This window comes from Rutidosis leptorrhynchoides, chromosome 4 (genome assembly GCF_046630445.1).
Source record: "Rutidosis leptorrhynchoides isolate AG116_Rl617_1_P2 chromosome 4, CSIRO_AGI_Rlap_v1, whole genome shotgun sequence".
NCBI lineage: Eukaryota > Viridiplantae > Streptophyta > Magnoliopsida > Asterales > Asteraceae > Rutidosis > Rutidosis leptorrhynchoides.
Window position 1 is genome coordinate 518,527,367 of NC_092336.1, and position 14,397 is coordinate 518,541,763.

The window sequence follows — 14,397 nt, forward strand, 5'->3', positions numbered from 1 at the left end:
ACAAAAGAAGCGCCCAATGATGCCAGAAAGAAGTGAATGGTTGAGGTTGGAGGTGGATAAGCTGGTTCATGCGAACATTCTTAGAGAGGTGTGGTATCAGACTTGGGTCGCGAATCCTGTTTTGGTTAAGAAAAGGAGATGGCTTGTGGCGCATGTGCATCGATTTTAAGGACATCAATAAGGCTTATCCTAAGGATAATTATCCTTTGCCTGAGAGTGACTAGAAAGTTGAATCCCTTTCCGGTTTTAGGTTCAAATGCTTTTTAGACACATATAAGGGGTATCACTAGATTCAGATGGCAACAGCGGATGAAGACAAGACAGCATTCCACACAAATCAGGGTATCTATTGTTACAAAAAATGCCCTTCGGGTTGAAGAATGCTGGGGTAACGTATCAGAGAATAGTGGATTTGGTGTTCAAGGATCAAATCGGTAGAAATCTCGAGGCTTACATAGACGACTTAGTCATCAAAAGCAACACAAAAGTACAATTATTGGTTGATATCCGGGAAACGTTCGACTCTGTGCCAAAAATCAACATGAAGCTTAATCCTACAAAGTGCAGTTTTGGGGAGGAAGAAGGCAAGTTCTTGGGACATATAGTGATGCCACGAGGAATCAAGGCTAATCCCAAGAAGATCGAAGCCGTAGAGCGCATGAGCTCCCAAAATCAAGAAAAGAAGTGCAAAGTTTGACAGGCAAGTTGGCTGCGCTAACTAGATTCCTGTCAAAAGCCGTGGAGTGGTCATTACCTTTTTTATAGACCCTTAAGAATTCATTGAAAAAGTCAGACTTCAGGTGGACTGAAGAGGCCGAGAAATCTTTTGTTGAGATGAAATCACTCCTAAGGGAGCTGCCTACTTTGACTGCGCCAATAGCGGGCGAGACATTGATGTTGTATCTTACGACTTCAAAAGAAGCGATCAGTTCTGTTCTTGTCGCAGATAGGGGGCAGGTATGTCTCATATCGAGACTTGGAATAGGTATTGAATCTAATGCTTACTATGTGTTTCCTACTATTTTGGCTCAGGTACAAATGCCTGTATATTTTGTCAGCAAAGTACTTAGCGGTAGTGAAGTTAACTACCCACCTATTGAAAAGCTCGTATAGGCGCTAGTACATACAGCTCGTCGGCTTTGCAGGTACTTCCAGGCGCATCCAATAGTGGTGTTAACTGATCAACCGATAAGACAGGTATAAGTCGCGGCACGCGCATCCCATTCTCTTTTTTACATAATCTTATAAGACGCCAAATATGCGCTTGAATTAATTGTGATACGCTGATAACATGTGATGACAGGTATTGTACAAGCCTGAGGTTTCAGGTAGATTGGCCAAATGGGCTATTGAATTGGGAGAGCACGAAATCAATTACTCCACGAGCACGGCGATAAAAGGCCAGATACTTGAGATTATTTGGCTGAAACAACGAGAGAAGTAGAAGCACTCACAGAAAGCACTACAATCGGCTGTAACAAGAATCAGGTCTGAGAGCTATATACGGATGGAGCTTGTGGGCCCGAAGGCACTGGCGCTGGACTGGTCCTCACGAGTCCCGACGGAGAGGAGCATATTTATGCACCCCGGTTCACGTTTGTTGCAACCAATAATGAGTCTGAATACGAAGCGTTACTGTCTGGGATGCGCATAGCGCAACAACTCGGAATAAACCACTTGGACGCGTATGTTGACTCGTAGTTGGTCGCTAACCAGGTTAATAGATCGTTTAGAGCGCATGAAGCCTCTATGCAGCGGTACATGAAACTGTTCATGAATTAGCAAATGAGTTTGATGTTTTTAGATTTATGCATGTACCCAGTGGGCAAAAAAAGAAGGAAGACTCACTGAGCAAATTGGTTGCTTCGGCTTTTGATCATCTGCGGAAAAACGTATGGGTTGAAGTGTTAACAGAAAAATCTATTAATGAGAAATCAGTTGTTGCACCCATCGTGGAGGAAAGCCCAAATTAGACGACACCGTTGGTGAAATTCTTAACTGAGGGTAAACTCCTAGCAAACGAAAAAGAAGCGTGAAAGGTCCGCATGAAAGCTCCCATGTATGCGTTAATCGAAGGTGTTTTATGCAGGAAATCTTATTTAGGACCCAGCCTATTATGCATTGGACCTAATCAAGCTAAAGTGGTGCTTCGAGAAGTTCATGAAGGCTCTTGTGCTTTACATTCTGGGTACAGAACGATTGCTGCAAAGGTGATGCGTATAGGGTATTATTGGCCCTCTATTCACAGCAATGCAATAGAAATAGTAAGAACATGCCAGTCATGTCAACAGTACACGCCAATAAGTCGAGTGCCACGGCACCCAATGATACCAATAACGGCAGCATGGCCGTTCAACAAGTGGGACATCGACATTGTCGGTCCTATTAATACGTGCTCAGGTACGCTTGAAATAAACTCTTATGTAATAATTTTCAATATGCGCGCTTTAACAGTATTTACTCCATCATTGCTTGCTCAGGAGGAATAAAATTCTTGGTGGTAGCAACTGATTATTTCACCAAGTGGGTGGAGGAAAAGGCATGGCAACAGTTACCGGCAGGCGCATCCGAAACTTCTTTTGGGAAGATATTGTGTGTAGGCTTGGTATCTCCAATGAAATTGTTAGCGACAATGGTACTCTGTTTGAAGGCGAGCCTTTTAAGAGCTGGTGTCAGGAGCTGAATATTAAGCAGTCTTTCACTTCGGTCGCGCACCCACAGGCCAATGGCCAATGTGAAGTAACAAACCGAGATATTGTAAAGGGGATAAAGGCACGCCTGGGGTTGTATGGTAATGAGTGGGTCAATGAGCTCCCGAGTGTTTTATGGGCGCACCGTACCACTCATAAAAACATCACAGGAGAAACACCGTTCAGCTTGGTCTACGGAACTGAAGCGGTAATCCCTGCAGAATTAATGGTTCCAATGAAGCGCATACGTAGCTTTAACGAGTCAAGTAACCATGAGGGCTTGCGCACTAATTTGGATATTCTAGAAGAGCGCAGAGAAATAGCTACCATATGAGAAGCAATTAACAAGCAGAAGATCTCTAAGTACTACGACAAGCGCGTTAAGCCTATGTCATTCAGGGTTGGAGATTATGTGTGGCATAATAATGAAGCAAGCCGGGCAGAGAATATTGGAAAGCTGGGACCAAATTGAGAAGGTCCTTATGAAGTTATTGGAATAAGCATAACATGGTCCTATATCCTGGCAGGATTGAATGGAGAACGAATACCCCGTACTTGGCATGCAACCAATTTGAAAAGATGTTACATATAATTGTCATGCTGCAGCACTAGGGATTGATCACCCTGACTTTTAAACATTTGCATTTTTTAGTTCCTTTAAAATGTTATTTTGTTTACTTTTAAGACAATTCGTATTTCTTTCATGGTTGCAATAAATTGCCATTTGGATATGACTTGAGAATTTAATTTATTTTGCAATGAATAAATTTAATTTTTTGAATGAAAGTGTTTGGTTACATTTCAACGCACAGTATGACAGCTATTACGTGCATCCTGCCTCCTTAAAAGATGATCTCTAGCTCCCGCCTGACAGAAGCCTGTTTGGTTACAAGGCTAGATCTTAGGGTGGGTAACAGGCATTGGTTTGCCTAGACCAACACACTCTCGCAGACTAGAAGACTGCAAGTCATGACTATAAATGACAAGCATTGGGGTTGCTTTCCTACTAACCTAAGTGTTGGTTCACTTGGAAGACTCTGAATAATTTACTTAATAATGCAATGAAAAGCGTTGGCTATGTGCACAATAGTTTGGCGTCGGTTAGTGTTATTAAATTTGGTGTATAAACGAGTATACATTGGCTTGTATACAAATAAAACTTTAAGTTTTAAGAACTTAATATGCCTAATGACATGAACAATACAATAAGAAAGATATTGGGTTACTTTACTTATTACCATTATGAAAGAAACAATGCATAGCATTAGTTGCATAGTGACATTACAAAAGAAAGTGCAAGAGTTAACTCGGCATGCAGGCCATTACAATTGCCGAAAAATTAAAATCTAAACTACGTGGATTGTTTGGAACAGTGCCCTACACTAACGGTAGCAATCCTTCGAACCCTCGTACATAGCTATCAGGCGGATTGCCCCGTGAAAACAGAAAATAGCAAACTAAACTAAGTTTGGGGGCACACCCATAATGTTAAAAGCACCTCACCAAGCACGCTAATAACAGGTGCACCCTCCAAGGGCATTGAGCTCACGGGGCCAAAAGCAATGTGAGCTTATGGCGCACCCAAGACCCCCACGCTCCTAGCAAAAAACATTGCAAGGCGCCATACATAGCACGCCTCGCAACCCCCCACGGTGAGCATTGGCTCGCCAACCTAAAACTTCATCGATAAAAGATCCTGCACAGAAAGAGCAGGATCAAGGGCATCATCTGTAAGAGTTTGGTTAATATATTTTCCAGCGCCTTGCTAGACTCAAGTAGCTTCTCATAAGCATCCTCTTCAAGTTGATCTGTGATGATTTGGGGAATGACAGCTGGTACTTCAATGTTCTTTGAGATCAGATCCCAGAAGTGCACCCGCTCTAATGCCTTGGTCACCTTAAGAGCTTGTGAGTAAAGCTCTATAACAATAGAGGTGTTCAGCACATGAGTTCCAATGGTTGGAAGTGCCGCACGTAGATCTACATAAGTTCGTCGAATGACGTCACGGCTCGCAGATACTTCAGTAACCTGGGTGGTAAGATCGTTCCTCTCAAAGGTTAGCAAATCAACATTTGAGGTAGCAACAGCAAGCTCCTCCATTAATGCCCTGTTTTCCTCTTCATAGTCAACCTGCGATGATAGAAGATCAACTTTATCCTTTTTCAAAGACTCAATAGTGGCCTCAGTTGTTTTCAGCGCGTCATTTGCCACTTTAACCTGCGTTTCCAGAATCTGCACCATCTTCTACAACTGCCGTACATGTGAATATCTGCGCGATGAGTGCGCTCGGTGCTTAACCTGTCACAGTCCCTTGCCCATGTTAAAAATGATAGTTGCGTATCGAAATTTAGCTTCTGCTCTGGTGTCATTTTTTCTAACTCTTGCCTAACGACGGCAGGAGCGCACCCCTGCATGTACAAACTTTGCTCAAGCGTGGCGCGCTTAGACACATTCAAAATAGTAGCCAAGCTGTCCACTTGAATTGGCATGCATCTGTTGTCATTTAATATGGGCGCTCGAACGAAAAGGGTGGCAGTAGCTCGGCTGGCAGCAGTAGTTGAAGAAGAAGGAGCAATCACGGCAAGTGGAACTGGAGAGAATGGTTGAACATTGGCTGAGGACACAGGAGGCGCATTGGCAATCGATGGAGTGGTGGCAGAAACAGTGGGCTCTACATCCTCATAAATGTGAACAACTAGCATGAAAAATTCCACAATCAGGCATGAGCAATGTAAGATATAAACTTCATAAAAACAATTTAAGTTATATTTTACCTTCGAAAGAATTTGCAGCTTTACTCTTTTTGACTGGAGGGTTGAGGCGCACAGAGGAGCGGCGCTTCGATGTGGCCTCATCCACCCCTCCCTCGCTCATTGCCACATCAGCATCCTTCATGATAACATCTTAGTCAACAGCTTCTTTTTTGATGGTATAGCCTTTAAAGTCGTCGTCCAAAAGAATGTCACGAGCATTCATCACTGCAAAAAAGCGCGCAACAGTTAGCATGCACAAAAGTATATCATCAATTAATTGATTTAGGCAAAAACAAAATATACCCTTTCCCCTAAGCATGATGACCGGCTGGGTACCAGCAAAGGGCCAGTAGGATGAAATTTGGTAAGAAACCGGACTTCGTTGAGATAGATGCGAAGTTTAAACTTTTTGCCGGAGCACAGGTCGAACAGTTCTTGCTCAGCCTGGTCCATAGGTGGGGGTTTATTCAAAGGAAGTTTGAACCGGTGTGCCATTGCAGGATGTTAGCAAATTCAGGGGGAACAAATTTGTTATCAACAAAATAAAAAGAATCTTTCCAAGAACTCTGCAAACCTTTCTTTTGACCGGCGGTAAAGGCAATCTGATCAAAAAAACTGTACCAGCCATGCTCACTTACTTGGTAACGGAATAAATTATGAAAAACTACCAATGAGGGCTCTCGATTGTTAGCCCAACACCACATCTTAAACAAGGATAATCGGGTAGCACTGTACGGGTGCAATTGACCTAATCCTATGTTGTAAGTAGATAAAACTCTCATGAAAAAGGTGGTTGTAGGGATTCGGACATTCCCTACCTCAAGGGTTTGATCGTACACATCAACCATGCCGAAGGGTGGTTTGTGGGCTCGCTTGTTTGCTTTTGGAAGGGTGGGTTTAAAGTCGGCGATGGGTGGATGCCATTCGACGATACATTTCATCGACTCTTAGTCAAGGGTTGATGATATCGAATGAACATGAAAAACGGTTGTACTGGCAAACGAAGTCAACATGGTAAAAGATTTAAGCGAAGAGTAAACTGACCTGAGTAATTGTGTGATCGCCGCAACTTGATCGGAGATTTTTGAGAGCGAAGATGGAAACGAAGTTTATTTTGAATTTTTACCTTAAATGGTAAAAGAATGAATACTATTTATAATCAGAATCAATTAGGGCTCCAAAACGCGTGATTTAATACGCACAGTACACGTGTCATGATCTAAACAAATGACAATTTGAATGAACGGTTAACAATAAGAATGTTGTATGGGATAGGTTAAGATGTGGTGAAGGTTAGCATTGGTTTGTGGTTAAGCAATCCTTGATTGGACATCCTGTCATGATTATCTACACTGCAGCCGTTTCCAAGACTGCATTAGCAGACGTTTGATTGACAACGTCTGTCAGTAATTAATGCCACATAATGATAAAATCATGGCCAAACGATTTGGTTACTTGAAGGTTATTATTTTAATGCGAAGATTAAACATGTGCTATTTTAGTTTAAGTACTCCTAAGTAGTAGTTTAACATGATGCGCCATGGTGATCGCACATCATATTAAACTGGGGGGACTTAATGATACGCGTACCTACGCTCATGGTGCTCGTGCGTATCACGTGCAGCGCACACGTCCAGAATAATACCGGAGTATCTGATTAGGAGGTGCGCAAGCGGGTTTTGCTTAGCGCACACCAAAGCAATCGGATATAATTTTGTCTATAATTAAACGTTATCCTTTTCTATCAATAAACCCGTTATTTATGGTTGTTATCCGGTAGGATCTAGAACCTAATTATGAGGCATTCTAGGGTTAGGGTTTTATTATAAATACGACCCTTAACCTCCTTCACTCGACACAACGTTTTCTGTATTACTCGAATTTACGATTGCATCCAGAAAACATACTTACGGTAAAGAATATGCCTCCAAAAGATATGCTCACCTCATCAACCCGTGATGGCTATCCCTCTTCCACCTTCATGCCCCCAAAACACCTATTTTCATAAATTCCAAATAATGGTCGGCAATTCCAAATTATAATCGTCAATTCCAAGTATAGGGTTAAGGTGGTGTACTAAAGGTAAGGGACTGGATACCCCACCTTTATTGGTCACCCCGGGCTCGGGATGACCGGCACTCATCAAGAATTATATCACAACTCTTTGGTTTCTCTCATAGTAGGGCAAAAGCATTGACGGAGGTTCGTATAATCAGGGCCCCACTTGACTAAATAAGAGAGTCTGCCAATTCTAAGATTTGAAGCACTAAGAAGACTTTAACTTCTTTAAAAAGGATCGAGCTATACTTGAGAGACTTTACTCCCAAGCTTGGAACATAACATAATTTGGAAGACTTTACTTCCAAGTTTGGAAGACTTGACTTCCAAAATGAGACATTGGGAGGACTTGACTCTCTCGGGAGTGTCAAAGCTTGAAGCTTTTATTCAATCATCTACTTCCCACATAACAAGCTTTTATGCTTATATTGAGAAAAGGTAGAAAGTAGCTACTACCTTTTCGTTAATTGAATGCACAAGTGTGTCATAGCTTTTGGCTATGACGTGTGTTGTCTAGCAACACTAGCACGAAGCCATTGCTCTTATAAAAAATAGCACTTTGTGAAGCTCGGTGGCTCCCCTTCCCACAGTATGATACATCGGTTGAAACATCGTGAAATGATGAGACAACCAATGTCACTATGAAATGGCATGGATTAGGAAGTCTCCCGCACCATGTAAAACGAAATTCAGGAGACTTGACTCCCTATAATGGATGGACTCATTTCATCCGGAAGTGTTAAAGCACAATGCTTTAAACACTTAGTTTGGAGCAACATGTATGAAAGAATTTAACTTCAAAGCATAAGAAAAGACTTTACTTTTCCAAAAGTTTTGAAAATTTTACAAGTTTTAACCATTTTAGTGATTATCATATGACTTAATGTAATGGTTAAAAACTTGTTCCAAAAATTAATCAACATTGCAAGCTTCAAACTTTGTAGTGTATGTGATGCGTTTACCCGAAAAAGTTCAAAATGGCCTGATATTTTTAACTCTCCCCCCTACATTTAGTTTGATGCAATGCCCTCATTGCATTGAAACGATAGAACAAGTAAAAATGAGGGGCATTTTGAAAATAGGATAGATAAGAGAAAAGAAAGTAAAAACCGGATTCGATCAAACGATCTTTGTTGTCACCATTCGAAAAACTTAATCACCAAAAAATACAAGTCTATGAGCTTGATGCCTGAACTTAATGCTAGGCTTAGATCAATCATCAAAGTTTATCCTACCACTAAGATCCACAACAAGCAAAATACCACAAGCATACACAAATGTATCCACAAACTATTGTTAAATTATTACAAGCATAATGGTGATCATGTGTGAGAGTAGCAATACAAGTGTACTACCTCACACTGAATCAATAATCCGAGATTCCACAAGATAATTCTCAAATTAAGTTAAGTTACATGCCAAATTATTAAAATTGTTTCACAAATCATGATGAACATTAGCAACACACAAATTTACTTGCAACCATTCATGAACATTGTCTGACTTTGCAAGGCCTTTTCCTTTTCCACTTCCCTGAAAACAATTCAGCAAACAACAGAAACAAAGATGGCTTCACGATATTAGCACAAATCAAATATCACGTATTCAAACACTAGTAGGGCAAGGTGCTCCTCCTACATTTAATTTCATAGCAAAAGCTTCACAATCTTGAAGTGTTTTGGGTCGTGCAGAAAATTTAAGTACCCAGGTCCCGGAGCGCCACTTTTGAAACGAAAGCGCCGTTCCTGAAGAACAAAAGCGCCGCGTATGTAAACAAAAGCGTCGCTCTTGACCACTGTCCATTTTTGGTTCAAAATCACAGGATAAAGAGCAGGAGTGCCGCTTTTGAAGATCAAAAGCGCCGCTTTCATACCTGAATGCTATTTTTGCAGTTTTAAGTCCAATTTCACCCATTCACAAACTATTTTTGGTATTTTCCAGTTTACCCATATGTATGAAATGCAACTATATGCAAATGCAACTAACAAAAGCAATATCATACAATCCTACATGAAATGCAATCTAAAATGAACAAGTATAACACAAGTGTGATTGTTTTGGTCTAGGGTCTATCACTTGACCCGTTTTAACACAAGGGTGGTCATGGTAGTTTAAAAGCGATGACATCAAGCCCGATTGGCTTGACTTCATCGTTGAATAGTTTCAAACGATCCCCAATCAACTCAACAAATCCTTTTTCAAGTATGCATTTAACAACAAACGGCCCATGCCATCTTGACTTAGACCGACCGGGTGACCTTTTGAAATCAAGATTAAATAACAAGACCTTGTCACTTTGTAATAACCCGACTTTTTCCGTTAGCTTTTCGTTGAAAACTTAACAACCATTACTTAAAATTTACAATTTTGTATGTATTTTTTTTTAATATACTACTATTAATATTGGTTAGATTTTTTTATTTGAAAACACTACGGTTAGTGAAAATGAAAAAAAAAATATATTTTAAGACAACAAAATGTATGATTATTAAGTTTAATAATTATTATGTTATATAATAATTGAGTTTTAAAAATTATTTTTATTAATTAGGATATTCTTAAACTAAACCCGAGAAAATTAGTTTAAACATTCATGTTTTCAGTATCTAATTTAAAAATATAATAAATAAGTATTTTATGAAACACATCAACTAAGTATAACGTCGAGATTCTAAAAGGTTTTGAACAATATATAAATGTATTTTCTTAATACAAAATAAATCAATTAAGTAAATCATATTAAGGTAAAATACATTGGGTTTTAGATAACAGATAAGAATTTAATAGAACCCGTGACTATACCGTTAATAATCGTGACATCTATAATTATAATTGCAAATAGATATAATACCCGTGTTTACCAAATTATTACACCCGTGATATCTTATAACTACCCGTGACTACTACAGTTTAAACCCGTGACTTCCCTTTTCTACTTATATTTCTGATCTAGATTCATTTCACCAAACACACACACACACACATACGTATCTATCTTATTCTCTTCTAAAGAACACCCATTACTATTCATCATCATCATCAACCTTTCTTCCTCAAGAACACCTGCAAGAAATCGCTTGATCATAAAATTGTTTACACATTTGGATTCCTCTCTAAGAGTTCTACACATCCATACCAACAATTTCTTCATTATATTAAGTTTTAAAAACTCTAATTTTTGGGTTTTCATGTTTTTATTACATATTAGGGGAAATATAGTGTCTAGTGCTCAAGTCCTTGAATGTTTACAAATGAATTTGTGTTTAATTAATCATTTGAGTAGTTTTAATGAAATTACATTTTTATATTTCATGCTACTGATATGAAAGACATATTTTCTGTAAATTATGTGTATCAAGATGAAATCCTCTCGAAAAATTAATAACTTTAGGCTCAAGAATCATTTGATTTCGTTTTGTGATGCTTCCGACATGATTAATTGTAGTTTTAATATATTATTGCATGAAATCCAAAATTTTTGAGAGGTATGCTTTGTGATTGAGTTTGTGAACTGATAACCAAATGATAGGTTATTAAAAATTACACATTTTAGGCTTAAGAATCACTCGAATCAGGTATGGGATGCTTGCGTTATGTTAATTGCATTATTATGTTTCATGTTTGCTGTGAGAGCTGTTACAGCAGCACCAAAATGTTATTTTACAAAAATTAACTATATAGTTTTCTTAGATAATTTAACCAACTGATAGGTTATTAAAAATTATACATTTTAGGCTTAAGAATCATCGAATTTCGTTAAGAATTGCTCTCGTTATGCTTATTTGAAGTTTTAACTTGTTTATGCTTAAATCCGAATTTTCTGGGCAAAATACTTTATGATTTAGAATGTGATTTGTTTACCATCTATTAGATAATTAAAAATCACTCAATTTAGGCTAGGATATCATGTAAAATTGATACGTATTGCTCATGTTATGTTTGCTCGAATATTGGTTACCCGTATTCGCTTAAAATGGTTTCGCATGCATTAGATTTGGTCTAACATGAAGTAATTGTTTTAATGCATGAGCTTCTGATAAGTTGTTAGATGAATTACTCTCGAAAATTAGTTAAATTTTCATATGGATATTGCGTAAATTGGGCGAACGGGTCGAAAGTTAGGATTAAAATAAGGTACCCTTCGGGATTGGCTGAAAAAGTTCGTTTTGACACGATTAATGAAGAGTAATTAAAAACCTGGGATGATAGGATTGTAGACATCGAAAAGCTATTGAATTTAGACTCAAGAATCGGGCATTTCGATTTTTCTTGAACTCTATACACTCGTTCAAAGTTTTGTACATTTTTATTATAGTGCTGTTAGAAACTGATTTGACCAACGTGTGCGTTTGCGGTTGCTAGGGCTGTTTCGGGATAGAACAGGTCATGGTAAAAATTGTGCAGGTTCTTCACTTAAAAATGCCGCATCTCCAATTAGCGGTGACTGATTTGGAGTTGCGATGATTTTTCTAAAAATCACAAAAGTTGCTGCTGTAAATACGATTTTAAACGTGCGTTTTTGCAAATGTTTCGGGTTATAAAAATAATGACAATGCTAGAGACTTGAGTCTTTTTGTACGAAATTAATACACTTATATTAACTATTTCATATAGTGTGGGGTGTTCTAAAGTGATAATTTTGTATAAGTATAAACCATGTAATTTAAACTGTCCGTTTAGACACTTGACCCATTTAAGCCAAAAAGTATCGAAATGAATAACGGGCAACTTGGACACGTCTGATATATCAATTTAAATAAGTTTGAAGATTGTAATTAAAAATGAGTTTTGGCATGTTTTGGTCAAAATGGTATTTATGACCCATTTAGGTCATATGCGTCTACTTTGACTCATATGCGAAATTTTGAGAAACAAAGGTATGTAACACGTCTATAATATCATTTTGGACTTATGACATGATTTTTACATGCTCAAGTATTACGGTTTAGAATTAGAGTTGTCAATGGAAAAGTTTTACTATTTTAGTGAAAGTGTCAAAATGACTCTCGGGCTCACTTTGTAGGCTCGTAAATTGTAAATGATTAAGTTATGGTGAAAACTATGAATTGAGACAAAAAGTAGATATGAGAAGCTTCAAAATGATATATGTATGATTTTGTCGAGTCTAAACTGGTTTAAAAGGAGCTTGAAAACAGGATGTTGGGGCTGACTTTTAGTTTTCGTAAAGTGTCAAAAATGACTCTTGGGTCCAATTTGCGGACTCGTAAGTTGAAATCAGTTAAGTTAGGATAAAAAATATTAATTGGTATTGAAAGTCTTTACGACAAGCTTTAAAATGATATATTATATGTATGATTTTTTTGAGTCTAAACATGTTTAAAACAAGCGAGAAAATGGACAATCGTTGCAGATTTTGACAACAGCATTTTAACAGCATTTTATGTTTCGGGAGACTGTTTTCGCGAGGTCATAATTTTAAAACTGTAACTCCGTTTTTGTCAAATAACCCATCTATAGAAAGGTGGGATGACACACTTTCCAATGGTCACGACCTAAGGTATTATATCGAAATTGGTGGGACCCAGAATCAGCTGCAAAATACTAAAAAATACATATATGTAAATAATATAAATTTTTCCAAGTAAAAATGAATAACTTAAGTTTGACCTATGTATGACTATTTGACCAACATGTGTAATTTTATGCGGTTGTTGACTTGTGTTAACCATGTTGACTGTGTTTGACTTGCGTTTGACTTACATTTGACTTACTTTGACTTGTGTTGACTTTTGTTGACTTTTGCTAAATTTTGCTAAATTTATGAGTCAGACTTGAACAATAGGACTACACTTACCCTATGGACTGACCTAGCTTATTAGACACTTATTGACCAATATATGTTCTCTAGGTTGAGGTCTACGGTTACTTGCATTCCGATTTTCGGTCACATCTCTGTGATTTATTTCTGAAGTTGTCAGGTGAGTTTATAGATACCCTTTTTAAATACTTTAAATATTTTGGGCTGAGAATACATGCACTTTATTTTAAACGCAATGGACACAAGTACATACTTAATTCTACACTGAGTTTGAACCGAAAATTCCTTAGCTTTGGTAACTAGTAACTGCAGGTTATAAGAACTGGTGGGCGTGAGTAGTTGTATATGGATCCATAGAGATTGACATCCCCGTCCGTTCCAGGCATAGAAACCCTAGCCTGAACTATAAAGCGGATGTATGCTATTTGAGTTTAGAACACGTTGGTTTGCGTGTATTGTACATGTTGGTTGCATGTATGTTAAAACAGGGGTACTTATTATATATATGTTAAGTTTAGTTACCAGTGTGCTCAATTTCGTAGAATATTTTGATAAACGTTTTGGATGAAACAACTGAAATCTTGTGATCCACCTTTATATACAGATTATGCGCAATATTAAAACTATGAACTCACCAACCTTTGTGTTGACACTTTTAGCATGTTTATTCTCAGGTCCCTAGAAGTCTTCTGCTATTTGCTTATACGTTATACAAGCTAGGTGCATGGAGTCATACATGCTTTATTAGAGAAAACTTTGCATTCACAAAATCATCACCATGTATCTTATTTGACTGCATTGTCAATGGATGTATTATTGTAAACTATTATTTACGGTGATTGTCTATATGTAGAAATCATCAGATGTCGAAAACCTTGTATTTAGATATTCATTTACGGTGTGTCTTTTCAAAAGAATGCAATGTTTACAAAACGTATCATATATAGGTCAATACCTAGCAATGAAACCAGTGAATAACGTACTGCGTCAATAGCGATTTTGACGGGTCGTTACAGGTGGTATCAGAGCGTTGGTTGTAGGGAATTAGGTGCATTAGTGTGTCTGACCTGGACTGTTTGGATACATTAGTGGTCTAGTCTACAACCGTGTCATTACA

General features: G+C 38.1%; 1 protein-coding gene across 1 annotated transcript; it reads left to right on the forward strand.

Annotated features, from left to right (window-relative positions):
- Positions 1 to 2,541: 2,541 nt before the first annotated feature.
- Positions 2,542 to 3,024, forward strand: LOC139842517 (uncharacterized). The gene has a single exon (XM_071832649.1). The coding sequence runs from the start codon at positions 2,542 to 2,544 to the stop codon at positions 3,022 to 3,024; it is 483 nt and encodes a 160-aa protein (XP_071688750.1).
- Positions 3,025 to 14,397: the final 11,373 nt, after the last annotated feature.

Bases quoted from the DNA above. Each gene is read 5' to 3' on its own strand.
- LOC139842517 (XM_071832649.1), top strand. From the start codon at position 2,542: ATGGCAACAGTTACCGGCAGGCGCATCCGAAACTTCTTTTGGGAAGAT.